General features: G+C 43.3%; 1 protein-coding gene and 1 pseudogene across 4 annotated transcripts in view; both read right to left on the bottom strand.

Annotated features, from left to right (window-relative positions):
- FAM96A (family with sequence similarity 96, member A) overlaps window positions 1-21300 on the bottom strand; it is a 22861-nt gene extending 1561 nt beyond the window's left edge. The window contains exons 1-4 of one of the 4 annotated variants that reach the window (XM_005861073.2): window positions 20949-21300; window positions 13704-13868; window positions 12333-12382; window positions 4258-4303 (exon numbers count right to left, since the gene is read on the bottom strand). In XM_005861073.2, the coding sequence (XP_005861135.1) occupies window positions 4258-4303; window positions 12333-12382; window positions 13704-13868; window positions 20949-21072 (385 nt within the window). In that variant the 5' untranslated portion in view covers window positions 21073-21300. Of the gene's footprint in view, window positions 1-4257; window positions 4304-10186; window positions 11056-12332; window positions 12383-13703; window positions 13869-20948 lie in introns of those variants that run through there. The other 3 variants (XM_014535475.1, XM_014535476.1, XM_014535477.1) reach the window with 3 other exon arrangements.
- On the bottom strand, window positions 5431-7722 carry LOC102243604 (annotated as a pseudogene).
- Window positions 21301-22478: the final 1178 nt, after the last annotated feature.

Below are 22478 nucleotides of genomic sequence, written 5' to 3'. Positions count from 1 at the left end.
AGTTGCAAGCGAACAGGCTGGCAAGGGGGACAGTTGGGGGAGATCAGGCTGGCAGGGGGGTGCAGTTGGGGGCCACAGGGATCAGGCCTAAACCGGCAGTCGGACATCCCCCAAGGAGTCCCAGATTGGAGAGGGTGCAGGCTGGGCTGAGGGACATCCGCACCCCCTCTCCGCATGAATTCTGTGCACCGGGCCACTAGTCTTAAAAAATAAATAAATTATAAACACTATGCTATAACAAGCACCTTTAAACATATAGCCTTTTTTTTGGAAAGATTCTTCAAAGTGGGATTATCAGATCCAAAAACATGAGCATTTTTATGGTTTGAATGATATAACTGAATTACTTCCCAGTATTTTTTTTACCAATTTGTATTCTCAACAGCAATACATGAGCTATCAGTGTGCCAGAAATACCCAGTATATTAAAAAACAAACAAAAACCAGCCCTGGCCAGGTGGCTCAGTTGGTTGGAGTATTGTCCTGTACACCAAAAGGTTGTGGGTTTGATTCCCATTCAAGGCACATAACTAGGTTGTGGGTTTGATTCCTGGTTGGGGCACATACAAGAGGCAACTGATAGATGTTTTTCTCTCACATCGATGTTTCTCTCTCTCCATTCCTCTCTCTCTCTAAAATCTATAAAAACAAATCCTCTGGTGAGAATAAAAATTATATATATATAAATAACATATATATATATAACAGTTGAATATATATAATAATAAATTATATATCCTATCTAATAATAGACAAGCATGGTAATTGACTGTACCTTCGCTACACCTCCCATTGGCTAATCAGCATGATATGCAAATTAACTGCCGACAAAGATGGCAGCTAATTTGCATAATGCAGGCAGGGTGGGCCAGCGTGAGCCGCCATCCAGGCCCCGTGTGCTGCCTAAGCCCCACCCCCAGCCAGGACCCCCGTGTGCAGCCCTGGGCGGCGGGGCTTGGCGGCGCAATCGGCTCAAGGAAGCCCTATTCTTGTAGGAATCCTCCTGCAACGGGCTTCTAGTATATATATAAAACAGGTGAAAAATAGTTCCAGTGACTGTAATTTGCAATTTCTTGATTAATAGTGGGATAATGTTCTCCCATGTGTATTTATTAGCTCTTCTTAAGTGAATGTTCTATTTATGTCTCTATTAATCTACTGGATCTTTTATATATTTTTATTGATTTCAGAGAGGAAGGGAGAGAGATAGAAACATCAATATGAGAGAGAATCATTGATTGGCTGCCTCCTGCACACTCCACACTGGGGATCAAGCTCACAACCTGGGCATGTGCCCTGACCGGGAATCAAGCTGTGACCTCCCGATTCATAGGTGGATGCTCAACCACTGAGCCACACCAGCTGGGCTGGATCTTTCCTTTTTTAAACTAGTTTACATGGATCTTCATATCATAAAGGTTATTGGTCCACATTGGTGGTCTATAATTTGCTAAAAATAATCCTGATGGAATAGTCCAAGAGAGATTTCTATATTCTTTATTATTTTTCATCTTCACCTGAGTATACGTTTATTGATTTTTTAGAGAGAGAGAGAGAGAAACATTAATATGAGAAACATGGATTGGTTGCCTCCCATCAGCGCCCCAACCTGGGATTGAACCACAACATTGGTAAGTGACCTGGTTGGGAATCAAACCCGCAACCTATTTGGTGCAAGGAACAACACTCCAACCAACTGAACTGGGGGTAGGGCTATCCATATTCTTTGTAAAGATTTTTATGTATGTATGTATGTATGTATGTATGTATGTATGTATGTATTTTTAGAGAGAGAGGAAAGGAGAGGGAAAGAGAGAGAAACATCAATGTGAGAGGGAACACTGATGGGGTGCCTACTCCACACCCTCTACCAAGGATCAAGGCCGCAACCTGGGCATGTGCCTTAATCAGAAATCAAACTAGAAACCTTTCAGTGCATGGGATGATGCCCACCAACTGAGCCACACACCAGGGAGAGATGTCCATATTCTTAATGTGGGCTAACTTTTCTGGGATCCTGCTAAAATGTCACATGTAGAAAACTTATATATTCCCATATAAACTATTGCAATTCTGTTTCTTCCTACAATGTAGACTCCACAAGAGCAAGGATGTATCTCAAAGGTCAAACTGTGCCTACATAAAGAAAGCACTCAATAAATACTTCTAAAAAAGCTTAATACTATCCTATTATAAAATCTCATAATGAAGAGGAATTTCAAAGACATAACAAGAGTGGATTTACGGAATCTAAACTCTTTTATATTTTAAATTAAGAGGTAGAAGCCATCAGCTTATGGGATTTGAATAAATTTAATACATGAGGAGTAAAATAATCTACAAGTCCAGAACTGTGAAAATAGGACATGGTTTTAGCAGTTTTCATGACAGTACCTAAAAAGTTTCCTGAATGGGCTGGTTCTCTGAAAGCAGTGGGCTTCCTTCCCTCTCTGCACCTCTCTTCTGTGTTCGTTTTTTGTGTGCATCTCTTCCTGTGTATGTTTTTTAAGTCACTGTCTTCCGATGTATGTCTATCTTAGTGTTGCTCTTACTCTGTTATTGTCCCTTTCTTCCCCTCCTCTGCTATTTTCCAACTTCTCAATTTACTTAGTGATAAAAGCTAAGCACAACATGTATTTTACTTTTTTTAAAATATGTTTTTATTGATTTTTTACAGAGAGGAAGGGAAAGGGATAGAGTTAGAAACACCAATGAGAGAGAAACATCAATCAGCTGCCTCTGGCACGCCCCCTCCTGGGGATCAAGCCTGCAACCAAGGTATATGCTCTTGACCAGAATCAAACCCGGGACCCTTCAGTCCACGGGCCAACACTCTTATCCACTGAGCCAAACTGGTTAGGGCAGTGGTCTGCAAACTGCGGCTCACGAGCCACATGCGGCTCTTTGGCCCCTTGAGTGTGGCTCTTCCACAAAATACCATGTGCGGGCGCACACGTACAGTGCAATTGAAACTTCGTGGCCCATGCGCAGAAGTCGGTATTTTGTAGAAGAGCCACACTCAAGGGACCAAAGAGCGCATGTAGCTGGCGAGCCGCAGTTTGCCGAGCCACAGTTTGCTGACCACTGGGTTAGGGCAACATGCATTTTAAATGTATTTTTCATTATTTGCACTCTATTGGTTATAGATAAAATTCTGTTCTCTGGAGGATTTTTTTTAATGTTTTTTGTTTTGTTTTGTTTTTGTTTTTTTAGACAGAGTAGAAAGGAGAGAGGGAGTGGCAAGGGGTGGGGGAGAGGGAGAGAGAGAGAAACAGGAACATGGATTTGAGAGAGACTCATGGATTGGTTGCCACCCACATGCGCCCCTACTTGGAACCTGCAACCCAGGTATGTGCCCTTGACCAAGAATCGAACCCATAATCCCTGTGCATGTGGGCTGATGCTGCAACCTCTGAGCCACATCAGCCAGGGCTGTTCTCTGTTTTTAATGTAATACATAGGTTATACAGAACTTTTTGTCTTTTGCTTTTCCCAAACCCCAACTCTGGTATTTTTAAGTAGTTACTGATAGACTTCTCTCTGTAGGCCACAGGTCCTCTATAGAAAAAAAGTTCCCTACTCCCATTTCATTTTATTATTATTATTATTCTAATCCTCACCTGAGGATGTTTTTATTGATTTTTTTAGAGAGAGAGGAGGGGCAAGAAAGAGAGAGAGAAATATTGATGTGAGAGAGAAACACTGATTGGTTGGTTGCCTCCTGTATGCACTCCGACCGCAGATTGAACCTGCAACCTAGGTATGTGCCCTGACCAGGAATCAAGCCAGCAACATTTTGGTGCATGCTCCTACCAACTAAGCCACCTGGCTAGGGCCCCACTCCCATTTTAATACATTAACCCAGAAAGATAACACCTACTCCAAGATTCCCTAAAGCTTTACTCGCTAGACCTTCAATTTCAAGTACACAGCTCTCAATCCTGCCACCAAAGAAAAGAATCAGTACTCTTTAGAGCTTGTAAGTCAAGTTTCCTAGAGCTGGATGTTCTTTACAGATGTGTAACCACTGGCCTAAACCAGTCAATATCCACAGGGCCTAACTCTAATTCACCCAGAGTCCTACTGAAAAAAATTACGTTCATAAAAATGTCTATGTTTCCACACCTCAAGAAAGAGCTACTAACTGATTTTTCACTTTTTTGCAAAAGAATAGATACTTGGCTGGCAGAATAACCTGGTATTCCAGATAAAGTACTTTTTGAAGTTGTTTTTAATAATGATTCAAGATTCACTTACTGTCTTCCTCTGTTGAGTGGGTTCCTTCAGAAATGTAGATTTCCAACTAGGAAGAAAAAAATATTAAAAGCAAAACATTTAGGGCATTCTAAGATGATGAATGAAGTGGAATGTACAATGGACTCAACAGTCTAGGGAAGAAAGCCCAAATCCTGTTTCCACCATCAAAGACTTGGGAACAAATCCCTCAGATTCTTCCCTAAAACAAGGTCTTAAATGAGTAGGATTTTTAATTTTGGTCACCTGGGAAAGGTCTGCAGGGGGCATTCCATTTTTTAAAATACAACTAATGTAATTTTATACAAATAAGACCTCATATGTTTTACTCATGGAAATCCCTCTCCTGCACTCTAATGCTTACTCCAAAATCATTATCTAAACTTGCTCCCTACCCCTCTCAAGAAAGCTACATTAATAATCTAGTGTAGTTTCTTCCATATTTTTCCTCTATACCACCCATAATCTAACACATATCTCACACACACGTATACCCTAAGGTTGGACATTCCTTTTTATTTCTTATTTTACAAAAATGGAATCACAGTATATAGTTCTCAGTATCCTCCTTTTCTCATCCATTTTTATCTTGACAAACTTATTCTCAAGTACAATATAGGTTAAGCTAACCCTCCTGGTTCTGCTGTACTCACTCCCTCATAAGCTATCCTCCAAGAACCAGAGCTTTTGAGTCAAACCCACAAAATTGTTGCAAATCCTATGGGAAATAAATCATGTTATATGATAAAGACATGTTTAGTTTCCAGAGAAAAATGGAGCATATGAACTAATTCTTTGTTGTTTGTTTATTAATCCTCACCCGAGGATATTTTTTCCATGGATTTTTTAGAGGGAGTGGAAGGGAGGGGGAGAGATACAGAGAGAGAAACATCCATGTGAGAGAGACACATCTATTGGTTGCCTCCCACATATGCCCTGACCAGGGGGCAGGGAGGGAAATTGCAACCCAGGTAATGCCCTTGACCAGAATCAAACCCACAACCCTTCAGTCCATGGGCCGTGCTCTAACCAATGAGCCAAAACGGCTAGGGCTGAACTAATTCTTATATACTTATTTACTACTGAGATGTTTTTTTATGAGTGAATAAATTGTAGCATATCATGGCTAAAGGAGACCTTCGAGATCATCTAGTCCAGTCTTTTTTTGGGGGGGGAGGGGGGGGGAACCCCAATAAACAAGGATTTATTTGGAAATTTCTAAACCTGCCTAAAGTGGCACTTTCCAAATCCTAGGCCTACCTTCCTTAACAAGTTCTCCCCACTTCCCCCTGCCCTCCATCAAGCAAGCACACCCATACCTCAGGCCATGCCAGAGAACATTAGTGCCCCTTCCACTAGAAGGCTTTATAGCCCTGGACCCAAGAGCTAGGGTGGCAGCCCTCTGGCATCCCAGGAGATGATGGTGGCCAGATCCGCTGGCATAGATTGAAGAAAATAAAGGAGGAGGCACCAAATAGGACTCCCTAAAAAAACCCCTTATCCCCTGTACAAAAAAGTGGGTCCCGCATAGGAGAACCTGCTTCCCAAATAATGTAAATACCGAAAGGAAAAGAACAAACCAGTAACAAGGCTGGGCTAGTAGGAATGGCAAAGAACTTCAGTTTAGAAAGGCTAGGAAGACTGTAAGTTGTGTCCCTCTTCTTTGTCCAGCTCCCCAGAGCCAGCCAGGGCACTCGCCCCAGAGGGGAGTCTGTAAACAAGCAAAGCCAGGGGCCTTTGGTTTTGAAACCTATCAGTTATAATATCAAAGCAAGGCCTCCAGTAGTCCTACTTGGGCCTGCCTGCAGGGGGCAGAGGCATCCGTTGTGAACCCAATTAAAGCCAAAGCATCAAGTAAGTAATAAGGCTTTGGGGGTCAAGCAACAAGGAATTCCACCACTACATTTATGAAACTAAAGTTGGGAAGTAGGTGACAGGAGATACCCCTCACTCCCTTCTTTATCCTGTGCCTGTGTCTGCAGCCTCAAATGATGGTCCCTTCCAGTCTGAGAAGGAAGGGAGGGATCCCTGTTCAGTTAGGTCAGGCGAATTCCCAGCACCTGTTCCAGTTCCTGCTTTGGCCGCTGCATCTTGACAAAGATATGCCTTCCCACTGCTTCCTGGGTCCAGGGCTGGTGGTCAGAAGCATCTCATCGCTCAGGATTCCCAATCACATCAGAGATGATCTTGAGGTCTCAGTGCTGGGAACGAAGCCACTCCTGGATGGGGGGGTCAGTGCTAAAGCTGAGCATGAAATCCCTCTGGGTCTTCAGCTGGTTGATGGACTCAATGGTCTCATGGATCTTGATATCAAGGGAGGCAATCTCCTACTGATTGGTGGTAGAGGCCAGAAAATTGCTCATCTGAGCCTTGAGTGGGTTGGCCACCTCCAATGGCATAACAAGCTGTCTTCTTCTGGTCGTTAGGGTCCAACCTAAGGATATGGTTGATAACAATGGGTTCTGGGTGCTGCAGCAACCCAGTCAGCTTCATGGGAATCTCGGAGAAATAGTCGACCATAGCTGAGATCTGGCAGAAGTAATGGCTGGAGTTGATATACCCATGCTCATGCTCATCCTGTAGCTGGTGGTGTTTGATATAAAGCCTCAGGGACTGCACTCCCAGCAGCCTTGCCAGCAGCAGTCCAACTTGTACTGGGGAGGCTGATGATCCACATGAGCAAGAGGGTACACCTGACATTGAGATCTCCAGGCCATTTCACCTGGAAGCCATCCGCCTGCTGGGTGGTGGGCATCCGATGCCTCTCCAATAGGTGGTCGTCAGGTCAGTACAGTTCCTTATCTAGCTCAATGACGAGGCTCTTAAAGAATAAAGAGAACTTCCTCTTCTGTTTGCTAGGATCATCCAGGAGTTTTCCCTCCGCTCAGAGTTCCCACCTTGTCCCCTGCTGGGGTTCCCTACAGTTCCTACACTGTCACCTTCTGCCTTGCTAGGACTGAACATATTGGAAATACAGATCCGGAGCTTTCGTTTTCACAGCAGAGGCTTTTTGATGGCCTCCTGGATCTCCATCTGCTTGCAAGCAATGGTCTGGTCCAGCTTCCACTCAAAAGTCAAGAAATCCATGTATACCTGAGACTCTGGGACAAACTCCCAAATTCGCTGAGGTAGAACCTTATCTGCCATCTTCCTCCTCTTTAACCTGCAGTGCTAGCAGGCATTGGGGGCTGGGCCTGGGGCACAAGCAGGCATTTTCGGAATGGGTCCATCATGGTAGGTGGCATGCCAGATAGAAGTGGAGTAGCTATGCCAAATGGGGAGCCCGCAAGGGGTTCCACCTACAAGCCAGACATGGACATCCAGCTCCCTGGTGACCTGCCAGGCCACCGGTCCTGCACTACAGGGCCTGCAGAGCCCATGTGGTGGAAGGCAGCAGCCCCAGGGGCCCCTCACACCTCCAGCTGGCCCTGGCCTCCTGAGCACTGGTCCTGGGTTGGCTTGCATAATACTAACTCTTATTCTGACACAAAGTTAACAGATATAAAACCACTCCATACTCATTACTTTGATTTAAAATTAAGCATGATTCATTATTCTGAAAAATGGTAAATAAAGAAGGAGAGTCAGCATTTACCCTTTTTTTTTAATTTCAGAGAGAAAAGCTTTCTTTCTTTCTTTCTTTCTTTCTTTCTTTCTTTCTTTCTTTCTTTTCTTTCTTTCTTTCTTTCAGAGAGGAAGGGAGAGGGAGAGGGAGATGGAAACATCAATGATAAGAGAGAATCATTGATCGGCTGTCTCCTGCACGCCCCCTCCTGGGGATCGAGCCAGCACCTCGGGCATGTGCCCTTGACCAGAATCAAACCTGGGCTCTTCAGTCTGCAGATGGATGCTACCCACTGAGCAACCAGTTAAGGCTACCCTGCTATTTCCATACGAACTGTACCCCAGGGCAGCCAATAGATGCAAGAATAAAAGATTCTAAACTTGAGAGGTTTCTTTTTTTTCCCAGCAAAACAAAATAACATATAAGGTTTTTTTTCTTACAAATAAAATAACGTTTTTCTTAAAACAAAAAACAAGAACATTGCATTTTAACTAGGTAACACCTATTTTGTCAGAATGTAATTTGCTGCTAACCCACCTTACTTAAAAAAAAATTATTGTTGAAAGTATTACATATATTCCCCCTTTCCCCCCATTGACCCCTTCTAGCCCACCCCCACCACCTATTTTTTTTTTATAAGAGGAATATTCATCAATAAGAATTAACTCAGCAAGTACGGAGACTTTAAGGAATGGCATCTCACCCGGCCAGCGTGGCTCAGGGGTTGAGCATCAACCTATGAACCAAGAGGTCATGGTTCAATTCCCCAATCAGGGCACATGCCTGGTTGCAGGCTCGATCCTCAATGTGGGGCGTGCAGGAGGCAAACAAACAATGATTCTCTCTCATCACTGATGCCTCTCTCCCTCTCTCTCTCTCTCTCACCCCCCCCTCTGAAATCAATAAAAATATATTAAAAAAAGAAAAAAGAATGGCATCTCTTCCTAGTGAGTCAAATCTCAGAAATGCAAAGGACTCTCTAAACAACCATGGTCTTAGGTATGGAAACATAGAGATTCATAGGCCTTCTTTCTCTTCATGTCATCAAGACTGACAAAGAAAAGACCTGGTCAACAGCATTAAGTAAAAATGATGACTTAATAAGGTAATGATTCATTCATGAATAAATATTAATAAACACATACTAATAAACTGGGCTAATTGTTATTGAAATATTTTACATTCTTTTTCATTTGTGAGAAAAGCAATTTTGTAAATGTTTTTAAGTCCTCCATATACTACATTTGGCTAAAAAAATTCTCAATACTATATTTTCTAACTTACAAATATTCTAAAACCAGAGAGAAAATTTGGGGGAGCCAATTACCTAAATCAAAGATAAAAGCAAATATTGCCTCAACTTTTTGACCTCAAATTACTGAATAAGACGGACTCCTCTGAACTGTATGTTCAATTTGGCAAATGGAGTCACTGCAGTTAGCTACAAAGCAAAACCAGCAGACTGGGTATACAGGCAGCTATTAATGGGCCACCAGTGGTTTGTCCCACAGTCTCTGAGACACTGAGAGCCCAGTAGTGGACTAGACCCTGACAGTTACTAGGCCAGCAGAGTAGTGATTACAGAGGTTGACAGATAAAAAAAATTCCAACAAGTTTTATCTATGATAACTATACGGGCAACTTACTGACTATATATATACTTTTTAATTTAAATGTTTGATTATAGGAAAGTTAAAATATATATAAAAATAGAACACTATAATGAATCCCATGTACCATCACTGAGTTTCAATAATTAGCCAATCATGTTTCATTTATACCTTCTACCCACTTACTGGTGCCCATATTATTCTGAAACAAGTTCTAGATCATATCATTTCACCTATAAATATCTCAATACTAGTGGCCTGGTGCACAGATTCATGCACATTGAAAGGAAATCAATTAGAAGAAATATTTTAATATCACTATTCATCCTTACTCTATAATAGAAGTGTCAGAGATGAAAGAAAATTAGTAAAATGTACATGAAAATAATATATAAATTCATTAACAAATAAACAATAACATGATATAACAAAGACATGAAAACAACAAAAAGATAAAAAACAACAAAAATATGATATAAAGAACATCAATAAAAACAGTGACTGATAAACTGATTAAACTTATTCTAATATCTCCCTGTATACCACATTAAGAGTAAAAACACTTTCAGAGTGCTTGACTAATTTCTCTTGTGATGAAGTATTTACAACTTTAACGTCACACGCTCTTCGAACTCGAGAGAAAGCAACATATAACTCCATTTCGTCGGAGAAATTTAGGGATAGGCAAAATTGACATGTAACACCACATGTGTTACATTCCACCACAACTGTGTTCGCTAACTGCATCCTCATTTACCTCATTTTCGCTATGAAGGCAGTTCCTATCAGTACTGGTAGTACTTGTCGATGACTGTTCTTCATACATTTTCTGTCGACGACGCCGGCTTCTTTCAGCTTCAGAGGTGCGTTGTGCCAATCGTTGTTCTTCAGACATATTCTGTAGACGTCGTCGCTTTCTTTCAGCTGCAGAGTTACGTTGTGCCAACCGTTGTTCTTCAGACATCATCTGTCGACGACGCCGGCTTCTTTCGGCTTCAGAGGTACGCTGTGCCAATCGTTGTTCTTCAGACATATTCTGTAGACGACGTCGCTTTCTTTCGGCTGCAGAGGTACGTTGTGCCAATCGTTGTTCTTCAGACATATTCTGTCGACGACGCCGGCTTCTTTCGGCTTCAGAGGTACGTTGTGCCAATCGTTCTTCTTCAGACATATTCTGTAGACGACGTCGCCTTCTTTCGGATGGAGAAACATATGGTGGCAATTCTTGGTCGTCAGGCATATTATATCGACGACGACGCTTTATTTGGGGATTGTCCTCGACGATTAGTCTGACAAGAGTCCTCTTTGTACCGTCTTTGTTCTGTGCCCCACTGTGCTTAACAACAGAAGCATAGAGAGCGATGGGCACTGGAGCTGAGACTGGCTCCTGGCTCACAGAAACTGTAGTCGTTTTATCCACTGAATTATCATCTTCAACTTCAGAATCCTCAATGACATCACTGATTTTCTGCCATGGCTCCAGCTCCTCCTCCTCACATTCCATAAACAGGTCCGCGTCCGCCATGCTCTCGGTGTCTGCCATGCTCTCGTGGTCGCTGCTGGTAGTCTGACCTGGAGAAGGCACCAGAGAAGGCGCCAGAGAAGGCGCTGTCGCCTTAAAGGGACCTGCACTCGGAGAAGGGGGTGGGAGCAGGGGAGGGGACAGGGGAAGAGGGAACTGTTGAAAGCTCATCTCCCTGAGGGTTCGAGGAAACCTCCCTCGGGCCCTGAGGGTGTGAGGAAACCTCCCTCGGGTTCCAGTGATTTGGGATGGATTCCCCCCCCACCCCCGCAGGGGGGCAAGGGGGCCCTGAGGGAGGGGGTGGGAGGGCCAAGGAATGTGGCTCCGTGTATAGGAGCTCTTGAGAGGTTTCTTGTGGCCCTTTTTATGTGACTTTTACTTGGTTTAAAATTTTTGGCACATGAAAAAATATTCAACATTATTAGCTACCAGGGAAATGCATATCAAAACCTCAATGAACTATCACTTCAACCCAGTAAGATAGCTATAATGAAAAAGACAAGTATTGGTGAGGATGTGGAAAAATCAGAACTCTCATACACTGCTTTTGGAAATGTGACATGGTAGAACAGCTGTGGAAAACAGTCTGGCAGTTCCTCAAAGGTTAACTATAGAGTTACCATATGATCCACTAATTTTACTCCTTAGGTGGAAAATAAATGGGAACATATGACCACACATAAACTTGTACACAAATGTTCATAGCAGCATTATTCATAATAGATGAAAAGTGGAAACTGCCCAAATGTCTACCAACTGATAAACAAATAAATAACATGTGGTATACCCACATAATGGAATAGTATAAGGCTATAAAAAGAAATGAAATACTGATACATATTACGACATAGATAAATTCTGAAAATATTTGTTTTTATTTTCTTTATTGATTTTGGAGAGAAAGAGAGAAACATTGATTTGTTGTTCCACTTATTTATGCATTCATTGGATAATTCTTGTATGTGCCCTGACTGAGATTGAACTCACAAACTTGGTGTATCGGGATGATGCTCTACCCAAACTGAGCTACCTGGCGAGGGCCTTGAAAAATATTATTTCATGAGAAAGAAGCCAGTCTTAAAAGACCACAAATTATATCATTCCATTTAAATGAAGCATCCAGAACAGGCAAATCTAGAGATAAAAAGTAGATCAGTGGTTGCCTAGGGATGGGGGAGAGTTTGGGAGAAATGGAGAATGACTGCTATCAGTACAGGGTTTCTCACTGGGATGATGATAATGTTCCAAAATTAATAGTGATTTTGCACAATTCAGTGAATATACTAAAAACTATTAAACTGTACACTTTACACAAGTGAATTATATAATTTGAATTAAATCTCAATAAAACTTATAAAACAACAACAAAAATCTTCCTTACCTTATGTTTAAATGGTAAACACCGCTGAAGTTTTACTCTTAAGCACAGTCCTGTGGAAGGAAAAAAAAAAGCCCCAATTATCCCTTCTTACTAGTTCTTGAAAAAGCGTACACCTGTGCTTAGGCATCTCCATATAATACAGTAGCTGAAAACAGCTTTGGCTCAATCCATTGTAGGTCTCCACTGAACCTCACACCATGCTAGCAACTTTAATACATAGTCTTACATATTCCTTATGATAATCCAGTAAGCTAAATATTATCAATTCCACTCTACAAATTATGAAACCAAGGTCACAATGTAACTTGCCCAAGGTCAATGAACTAATCAAGTGGCAGAGTTGGGATTGGAACCCAAGACCACTGCAAAGCCCAGGACCTTTCTATTATCAATTTGCCTTCAAACAAAAGTCAATTCACTCCTTAAACTCTAGCCCACAACAGGCCAGGCTACATAAAAATTTAAAAACAAGAGGCACTTAAAAAGGAGCACAAGAAACCTCTCAAAGTTGGAATCCTAGTCTATGCCTACAAGGTACAAAGTTGTTTCCCTATAACAAGTTCCTCTGAAGTTCAGTTTATCACCCCAATGCCAAGACACGGTTCTATAATTTTTTCAGTAAATTAAAAATTTTAATTTGTAAATTAAAACTGGGCTTGGAACAGACCCTCAGTGCCAGTGTTCCACTTCTCCCCCACCTCAAAATAAGGAATGAAGCCCTGGCCAAGTGGCTCAGTTGCTTGGAGCAACAACCTATACACCAAAAAGGTTGTGGTTTCGACTCCCAGTCAGGGCACATAGCTAGGTTGCAGGTCGATACTCTGTATACCATAAAGTTACCACACATCATGCTAATTGCTACTTTGGGTCAATATCAGCTAGAATAATTCAGAATTTAAAAATCCTATAAAATGAAAGGGTAATATGCAAATTGACCCTAACCATGGAACAACCAGGAATGACTGGTCGCTATGATGCGCACTGACCACCAGGGGGCAGACGCTCAACGCAAGAGCTGGCCCCTGATGGTCAGTGTGCTTCTACAGGGGGAGCACCGCTCAGCCAGAAGCCAGCTCATGGATGGCCACCGCAACAGCGGTGGCAGGAGCCTCTCCTGACTCCGCAACAGCGCTAAGCCGTTAGTCAGACATCCCCCAAGGGCTCCCGGGCTGCCAGAGGATGTCTGAAGGCCAGCTTAGGCCCAATCCCCCGGGGAGCAGGCCTAAACCTTCAGTTGGACATCCCCCAAGGGGTCCCGGACTGTGAGAGGACACAGGCCGGGCTGAGGGACCGCCCCCGCCAAGTGCACGAATTTTCGTGCACCGGGCCTCTAATGTATATGTATATATATGTATATATATAAAAGCTTACCAATAAGAGTTGCCAAAGAGCAATGAGGTACTGTTGGCGTGAACCTGATAATAACCAAATAGTCCTCTTCATTTATCTCCTGAACCTCCACACAGCTTTCTGTTACCACTTCCAGTTCTTCCAAAGTATTGGGCTTCTCTGGGTCCCGAATAGTTCGAATCAAATCTAAAGAATCATCACAGACAAGGTATTATGTAAAAACATGAATATTCTAAATATGGATGATTTTGCCAGTCTTAATCAAAAAGCACACTCTTCTTTATATTTAAGGCAAGCAAATACTAGAGCAAGTCCCCATATTTCTGACAGAAATTTCCACTACCACTTTCCTTTTGAGAAAACTGTTTTCCTGGTTATTAGATCATTTCAGTGTCTTGGATTCAACATTGAAGTGAGAATATAAGAATGGGGAAAGCGTTATAGAAACTCAAGAGGAAGAAATAACTTTAGCTTAGGAGAATGTAACATCAGGACTTATGGAAGTGGAATCTGAATTAGGCCTTTAAAACGGGTAATATTTCAGCGGCTCTCTCTATGGAGCACGTCAAGCCTTTTCCTAGCCCCTTCCTCCCCCCAGGCACATTTTCCTTACCCCTCTCTCCTAAGCTCTAAGGGCCCTTCTTTTGCCTCTGTAACTTGTTCCTTGAGCCCACACAGCTCAGCTGACACACTTCTTCCACAGCTCACTTCTTCTACCTCTGTGACTTTCTAAATAAACTTTTGCTTGTATCTGACAAAAAATAATTTTAAAATAAAAATAGGTAACATTTCAATATTCAATATTTAAGGTGAAAGAAAGTAAAGAACCAGAAATTTAGTTTGCCTGGAACCCAGCATACTAGTAAATGAAGAGATATAAGAGTTTGGGCCAAACCATGAAGAATCTTTTGGGGTCACCATAGACAATAGGGTAACTTCAGGAGGTTTTGAACGAGGGAGTGACATGGACAGCATTACACTGTCAATTGGTAACTCATCCACTAGCTGATAGGCACAGAACTAAAGAGCAGAGTCAGGGATACCAGCTGAAAAAATTGGGCCTAAAACAGGCATATAACAATGGTGACAGACAGAGGAAGAATTTCTGTGGCAGAATCAACAGAATTTGACAACTGGTTAAATGTAGAAGGGAAGGAAAGGGAGAAAAGGAACATGACTCCGATTTTTTTTTTAAATCCTCACCCAAGGATATGTTTATTAATGAGAGAGAGAGAGAGAAATAGATAGATATCAATTGGTTGCCTCTCATATGTGGATTGAACTCGAAACGTATGTATGTGCCCTGATGGGGAATCAAACCTGCAACCTTTTTGATACACGGGAGGATGCCCCAATCAACTGAGCCACCCCGCCAGGGCGATGACTCATATTTTAAGTGTAAGTGTCTGGGAGAACACTGATAGAATAAAACTACAGCGAACACAAAAATAAATTTGGGGGCTGGGGCGAATAGTTTTAATTTTATATATGATTTTGTTTCAGAAGCAAACCAGTGGTACATTCCAGTAAACACGTGCTTGACATAAGGTTTAAGAGAAAGCATCAGGTTAGAGCGGTTGTTGAGCCTTTGAAATTCACAAGAAAGAATGAGTAGAACAGTAGTTTTCAACCTTGGCTGAACAATGGTATCACCAGGAATCCTTTAAAAAAACTAAAAACTGATGGAAGAACAAGAGGAGAACCAAGATGGTAGCATAGGTAACTGTGGTACTTACCGCCTCCCACAACCACATCAAAATTACAACTAAAATACAGAACAACCATCATTCAGAACTGCCTGAAAGCTGGCTGAATGGAAGTCCTACAACTAGAGAAGTAAAGAAGAAAGCACATAAAGACTGGTAGGAGAGGCAGAAGCAGGGAACGGGCTGGTCTGACACCTACATGTGGCTTTTTTTTAATGGGGAGGGATATCTCTGCTGCCTCACGTGAGAAGCAAGGGGTCCCAGCCCACACCAGACCTCCTGCCCAGGGTTCCAGAGCTGGAAAGAGAAGTCCCCGTAACTTCAGGCTGTAAAAACCAGCAAGGATTGTGGCTGAGTGACAACCCACAGGCTGCTGGAGTCCCACACAGTTCCTCTTAAAGGTCTAGCACACAAACTTATATGGTTCTGCTTCCTCTGAGCTCCAGGGAGGAACTGGATTGTCTGGCATCAGGGCAGGAACTCAGGAGCAGCTTTCTCCCAAATGGGGGTGTTCACAGGGGTCATTGTTCCTGTGCTGGAACTTCCCCCATAGTAGAGCTGAGTGGCAGCCCTATCTGAGTTTCCATCAGCCTGGCTACACTGTTCACTTCACCTTGTTGATTCCCTGAGACTCCACCCCATTCAATTTGCAGCCCCACCCAAGCTGCTTGTAGTAAATTTTCCATATGAATGGCCTATCCTGGCTTAGTCTTCAGACTTTGCTAAATCTCTCAAACAAGCAGCAGCTGACATCAGTGTGCTCCATACCTATCAGTAAGAGGCCCAAGACAGTTTGGCCTCAGCTTGGGCATTTCTGGGCCTTAAACATGTGGCAGCCATCTGCTGGTCACTCTGTGGCTCCTGCCAAGTGGCAGTGGATGACTTTGCACCTCCCGGGAAACCCCAGAGCCAGTGCACCCGGTGGACAACTTCAGACCATAACAGATTACAATTCTACACAATCACAAGCGACACACTCAAGGGGCAGACTCAGTAAGCACCAAAGCCCCACTGAAGCAAGTCCTGCTCCATAGGGGTGTCTCCCGCACAGCAGCTCTTCTGCTGTAATCACAGCAGGTCCTCACAGCCAATTGGCCTGGAGGGCAATTCCTCCCAGTGACGCCAACAGCAATCAAGGCTCAACTACAAGACTATGCACACAGCCCACACAGGGGTGCACCTAGAGTGTCCAGCTCAGGTGACTGGGGAGGCTGAGCCACTGATCCCTACAGGACACCTACTACACAAGGCCACTCTACCAATCACAGGAGACAAAGCAGCTCTACCTAATACATAAATACAAACACAGGAGAGCAGCCAAAATGCGGACACAAAGAAACATGTCACAAATGAAAGAAATGGAAGCAAGCAAACTACTGGATACAGAGTGCAAACAATGGTTATAAGGTTACTCAAGAATCTTAATGAGAGCTTCAAGGGACTTAGTGAGACTTTCAAGGATCTTAGTGAGAATTTTAAAGACATGAAAAAAGACCAGTCAGAAATTAGGCATACACTAACTGAAATAAAGAATGATTTACAGGGATTCAATAGTAGAGGAGAGGATTCTGAGAATCAAATCAATGATTTGGAATATGAGGAAGCAAAAAACACCCAAATCAGCAGAGCAAAAAGAAGAAAAAATATATGAAGATAGTGTAAGGAGCCTCTGGGATAACTCAAGCATACCAACATTTGCATTATGGGGGTACCAGAAGGAGAAGAGAGAGAGCAAGATATTGAAAACCTATTTGAAGCCCAGCCAGCATGGCTCAGTGGTTGAGCATGGACCTCTGAACCAGGAGGTCACAGTTCGATTCTGCGTCAGGGCACAAGCCCAGGTTGGGGGCTCGATCCCCAGTATGGGGCGTGCAGGAGGCAGCCAATCAATGATTCTCTTTCATTATTGACTAGAGGCCTGGTGCACGAAACTTGTGCACCGGTAGGGTCCCTAGGCCTGGTCGGCAATCAGGGCCTATCGGGGTCTTGCTTCCCTCAGCTGCCGGCTGCTAGCTGGGGCCTTCCTTCCCCCGGCTGCCAGCTGCCAGCTAGAGCCTTCCTTTGTTCTGCGCCGCCTCCTGGTGGTCAGTGCATGTCATAGCAGGCATCGAACTCCTGGTTGGTTGAACTCCCAAGAGGACAATTTGCATATTAGCCATTTATTATATAGGATATTTCTATCCCTCTCTCCCTCTTCCTTCCTCCTCTCTGAAATAAAAATATTTTTTAAAAATAAAATATATATTTGAAGAAATAATGACAGAAAACTTCCCTACCCGGTAAAATAGACTTACAAGTCCAGGAAGCACAGAGAGTCCCAAACAAGAGGAACCCAAAGAGGCCGACACCAACACACATTATAATTAAAATGCCAAGGGTTAAAGACAAAGAGAGAATCATAAAAGCAGCAAGAAAAAAGCAGTTGCCTATCTACAAGGGAGCATCCAGGATGGAGTGTTTGTGTGAACTAATATAAATTCAAAGTAAACATCATTACATAAAAGGGTACAGTCTTTTTTTTTTTTTTTTTAGTTTTATTCATTTCAAACGGGCCGGATCCGGCCCGCGGGCCGTAGTTTGCCCATGGCTGGCCTAGGCATTGAGATTTTAAGAAATTCTTCAGGTTATTATATGTAGCCCAGGTTGAAAATCACTAACATAAGAGACCCAAGAATAATCTGTGAAAGCACCTAATTTAGCATCAGGAGGAAGAAAAATAAGAAGCAGAGAAGTGAAGACAGGGGTGGTTAACAACATCAAATGCTGCAGAAAAATTCAGGTTGACAAAGAGCTAAAACAGGTCTTTGTTTGTCACCTAGGAGATCAACCATAAGAAAGCAGTTTCGGTAAAGATGAAGGCAGAAGCCACCTTGCAAAAGGGGAAGTGGGTGGGAACTGAAAATGTATTTCTACAACATTGGCAGGGAAAGGAAGGGCAGAAGAGGGACATTGGGTTTAGAAAAAACTAGAACAGCGACAAGGATAAGGGAAACGTGAGTATGTTTTAGAGTCCAAAGAGAAGGATCAAAAAGAGGAAGAGAGCCCTAACCGGTTTGGCTCAGTGGATAGAGGGTTGGCCTTCAGACTCAAGGGTCCCAGGTTCGATTCCAGTCAAGGGCATGTACCTTGGTTGCGGGCACATCCCCAGTGGGGAGTGTGCAGGAGGCAGCTGATCGGTGTTTCTCATCTCTCATCGATGTGTCTAACTCTCTATCCCTCTCCCTTCCTCTCTGTAAAAAATCAATAAAATATATTTTTTTAAAAAAAGAGGAAGAGAGACTGAAAATTTGAGGGGATGTGGAGAGACTGGTAAAATAAGCAGAAGGGAGTGAGACCAAGGATGTGGGAACCTGGGTTGGCCTTGGGAGAGGATAGATTTCCTTCTTACTCTGAGGCTGTACAGAAAGACACAAAAAATGATAAAGAGAAATGGTGAAGTAGAAAGGGCAGAAGCAGAGGGAGTTCAGAGAATGGGCTTGATGTTCTCAAGCCTGAGATTTTGTTCTATTATTTACTAGTATAGCACCCCTGCCATCAGAAATACAGCTGGGAAAAACAAATCAATCATAGTTACTTCCTCCATAGCAACTCCTGGGCTTATCACTTGATTAGAAACAGAATTTGAAAACAGAGGCAGGAAAAAGAGGACACAGCTTCTCCTTCACAAGGCTGTGTCATCACGGAGCTCAGGGAAACAGGGTTTTCTGAAAGGGACTTTGCTGCCCCTCATCCTAGGCCTTTTTCCTGTAAGGCTCGTTCATATAGTCTTTATATGCTACTTAGTCCTGAAATTAAATCTCCCCCTTTATTAAACATCTCCAGTTTTCTAGTGATTTGAGAGATTTGGACTTATTTCTTTTAGAAAGAAAGCAATGTTGCTCACCTCACATTACTCCCCTGAGTAAAATTCTTCCACGGTTCTGGACTGATATTAAAATCTTCATTTATGATATAGATGTTGTCATTAAAGAAACTGTTATACCAAAAAAATCATTTATATGTAAACCTTCAGTATCCAATTCCAACCTGTTATCTAAAACAATTTTTGACCCTACCTACCACTTTTAACCACACTCTATCCTATCCACCTATCTGCCATTCCCCAAACATGCCATTTTCTCACCCCCATCCTTTTGCTCTAGTTTCTTGTTTAGTATGCCCTCTACCCTCTATATGTCCAGATCCTACTAATTCTTCAAGGCCCAACTCAAGTGATTCTTTCTCCTTAAAGTCTTTCCAGATCCCAAATCAGAAATGGTATCTCCCAATCAGAAATGGTATCTCTCTTTCCTTTGAATTTCTGTATCTCTCAGGCCTATGGCCTTCTACCATATATATATATATATATACACACACACACATACATACATATATACATATACACACACATATATATTTATATATATAAATATTTATATATATACACACACACACACACACACACACATATATATATATATAAATATTTGTCCCCCTCAATGTAAGTTTGAAGACAAAAATCATCTCTCTCTCTTCCAAAGTTGTGTCCCCCGTGCCCTGCTGTCACTAGCAACTGTAGATAGAGACCTGACAGGACAAAAAAGCATCCATCAGTTTCCTGGAGGTCATTCCACTCCTGTCAATCATCTAGGAAGGTTGATTAGGTCCTGCCCCTGGCAAGAGAATGGTAAACTAGACCAGCTCCAAAGGTTATTTCCATCACGAGCTTCCGTCTCCTAGCCTATAATCCTTACTATATTATATTTTTATTCTTACGGTTCTTTCTTTACCCTCAGTCAGTAAGAATCTCTCAACGTTAGTTAGATCCACTCTTTTTAGTTTTCAAAAACAATACCAAAAGAATAGTCATAAGGCCATTGTGAAGTGGTGGAAAGTGCACTAAATTTGGAATCAGAAGACATGAGCTCTACCCTTTTCCCTTACTAGCAGTGTGACCACCAGATAGTTGTGTAGCCACTCTAAACTTCTGTTTCCTCACCTATACAATGAAGATGGCCCCAGGGGTAAAAAGAGAAGTGTGTGTGTGTTGTGTTGTGTTTTTTTTTTTGCATTCCAGGTTTGGCTGTGTTAAGTTCGAAGACTGGCTACGAGGAACCTATCTCGTCGTCTGCTCTTGGGGATCTCTGCCTATGCCTTTGCAGTACAGAGAAGTGGCTGTGACCTTGGGCCAGTCCCCAACTTGGCAGTCACACATCAGCGCCCTCAACGGTAGCAGGAGCGCGTGTCAGGGATAGGAAAGAGGCTCAAGGAGCGCAACCAGGCCAGCTTGCTTCCTAAACAAGCACCGTCGGCGCCAGCTCTGCCACTAGGGCTTGGGGCAGACAAGGGAAATGAAGCGTTGAAGACTTCCAGACTTGGCTTGCCCAGGTCTAGAAAGAGCCCCGGTCCTAGAAAGACCCATAATGCCGCGTGACTTAAAACCCCCAAGAAAACGCTTCCCACGCTCCCCAGCGGATCCGGCAAAAGCCCGAGTCGCCCCTCCCAGCCCTCAAGTGAGGCCCTCGTTTACCCACAGCCTCCACGTAGAACGCCGAATACTGCCCTAGATAAAATTAATTACCATAAACCTCTAGCGCTTTCTCTTCCATGATCCGGGGCTGCCGGTCAGCTCCCCGCTCAAAGAGGCCTGAGAGCCACAGGGCCCTGCTCAGCGTCCAGGAGAGCAGCCCCGACACCCGCTTCATCCTCACGCTCCGCCATCCCTGGCGACTGTCCCACCCGAGCCGCCGTCTTTCCTCAGCGGGCCTCGCGATTTATCAACTTCCTGGTTTCCAAACGGGCCGAGACCAACCTAAGTGTCCAGGGCAGCAGGGAATGGGCGGGTCCGGAGAGAGTAGCGCGGGGGACCAAGGGAAAAGGCGCAAACCCCAAGGACAACAAACCCCATCATGCTTTGCTCGGTTTCCGCGAGACTGGAGAGAGGCGCATTGCATGCTGGGACGTGTGGGTCGTTTTCTTCGGAAGACAGCTGTGTTCTGGGACATGTAGTCTCCGACAGGGAAGGGAGTCGGCATGTAACGGTCTATTATCCACTACTGATTTCCTCACTCAGCGCCTTCTATAGACTAAGGATGACTAAAGATGAATCCTGAAGAGGTAGGGGAAAGGAAATCTTGATATCTAGTCCTGGAGAAGCGTGTGCACGGAGACTCCTACTGTTATTTCTCCAAGGGAGATTTTACTTCCTTAGGCCGGAAGTGAGTTTCCCTGACTGCGAAACAGGATGGCCTGGGAGCCCAGTGAAGGATGGTTAGATGTGGCTAGTTTTCTCATCTTACAGGAATTTAGGCCAGCACAACTCCCCACTACAGACTGAATATTTTTGCCAGTTGCCTTCAAAGACAACTAAGGAGAGCTTTCCCTGTGTCTAGTGCATCCAATAGTGACCTTGGAGATCACCATCCTAGAAAGGATGTCCTAAGTCCTCTGGCGTTCGTGGCCTTGATGGTTGCGAGTAACAAGGTTGATGTTAGAGTTTTATCCATCTATCCCTCCAATCAAATCGAAAACATTTATTGGGTATTTAATTTGCCAGACTTGGTCTGTAGGCGTCAAGGCTTGGACAGGGCCCCTGCCTTCCAGCAGCTAACAGATCTATGAGGGAGCCATCCCCTGATGTTGAGGAATTTGCAGTTAGAAACAAACGAAACCTTTTGTCAAAGGCGATGCCAAGTTTTTTCTCATCTCTACTGAGAAGAAAGTCAGGATTATCTTGCAGAATTATCCCACAATAAACTATCCCATTTATCTTATCTAGCTGATTTAGTCTTTAGGCTCACCAGACAACCAGTGAATTGTTTAAGTCCCAAGAAAATTTTGCTCAGAGTTTAATAATTTCCCTGTTTCACTTCACATACTCCACAGCAATTGAGAGGAGAATCCTAACTTCCTTGCAACCAGATTTAGGACACTGAGGTTTCACTTCCTCTGTGAGGCCTCTTGACTTCAACAAATAGAATATAATCACTTTTACTGTGCTGGCACAGCAAATTATAGCACTAAACCTGTTGAGTAGTTCATTTACATGGCCTGCAGCACCTACTGGGCCAGGAGCTTCTTTATTTCTATGTCTCAGATGTATAGCACGGTG

This window comes from Myotis brandtii, unplaced genomic scaffold, assembly GCF_000412655.1.
Source record: "Myotis brandtii unplaced genomic scaffold, ASM41265v1 scaffold144, whole genome shotgun sequence".
NCBI classification, from domain to species: Eukaryota; Metazoa; Chordata; class Mammalia; order Chiroptera; family Vespertilionidae; genus Myotis; species Myotis brandtii.
The sequence above is the reverse complement of the archived record's forward strand: the minus strand, read 5'-3'. Positions and strand labels throughout refer to the sequence as shown.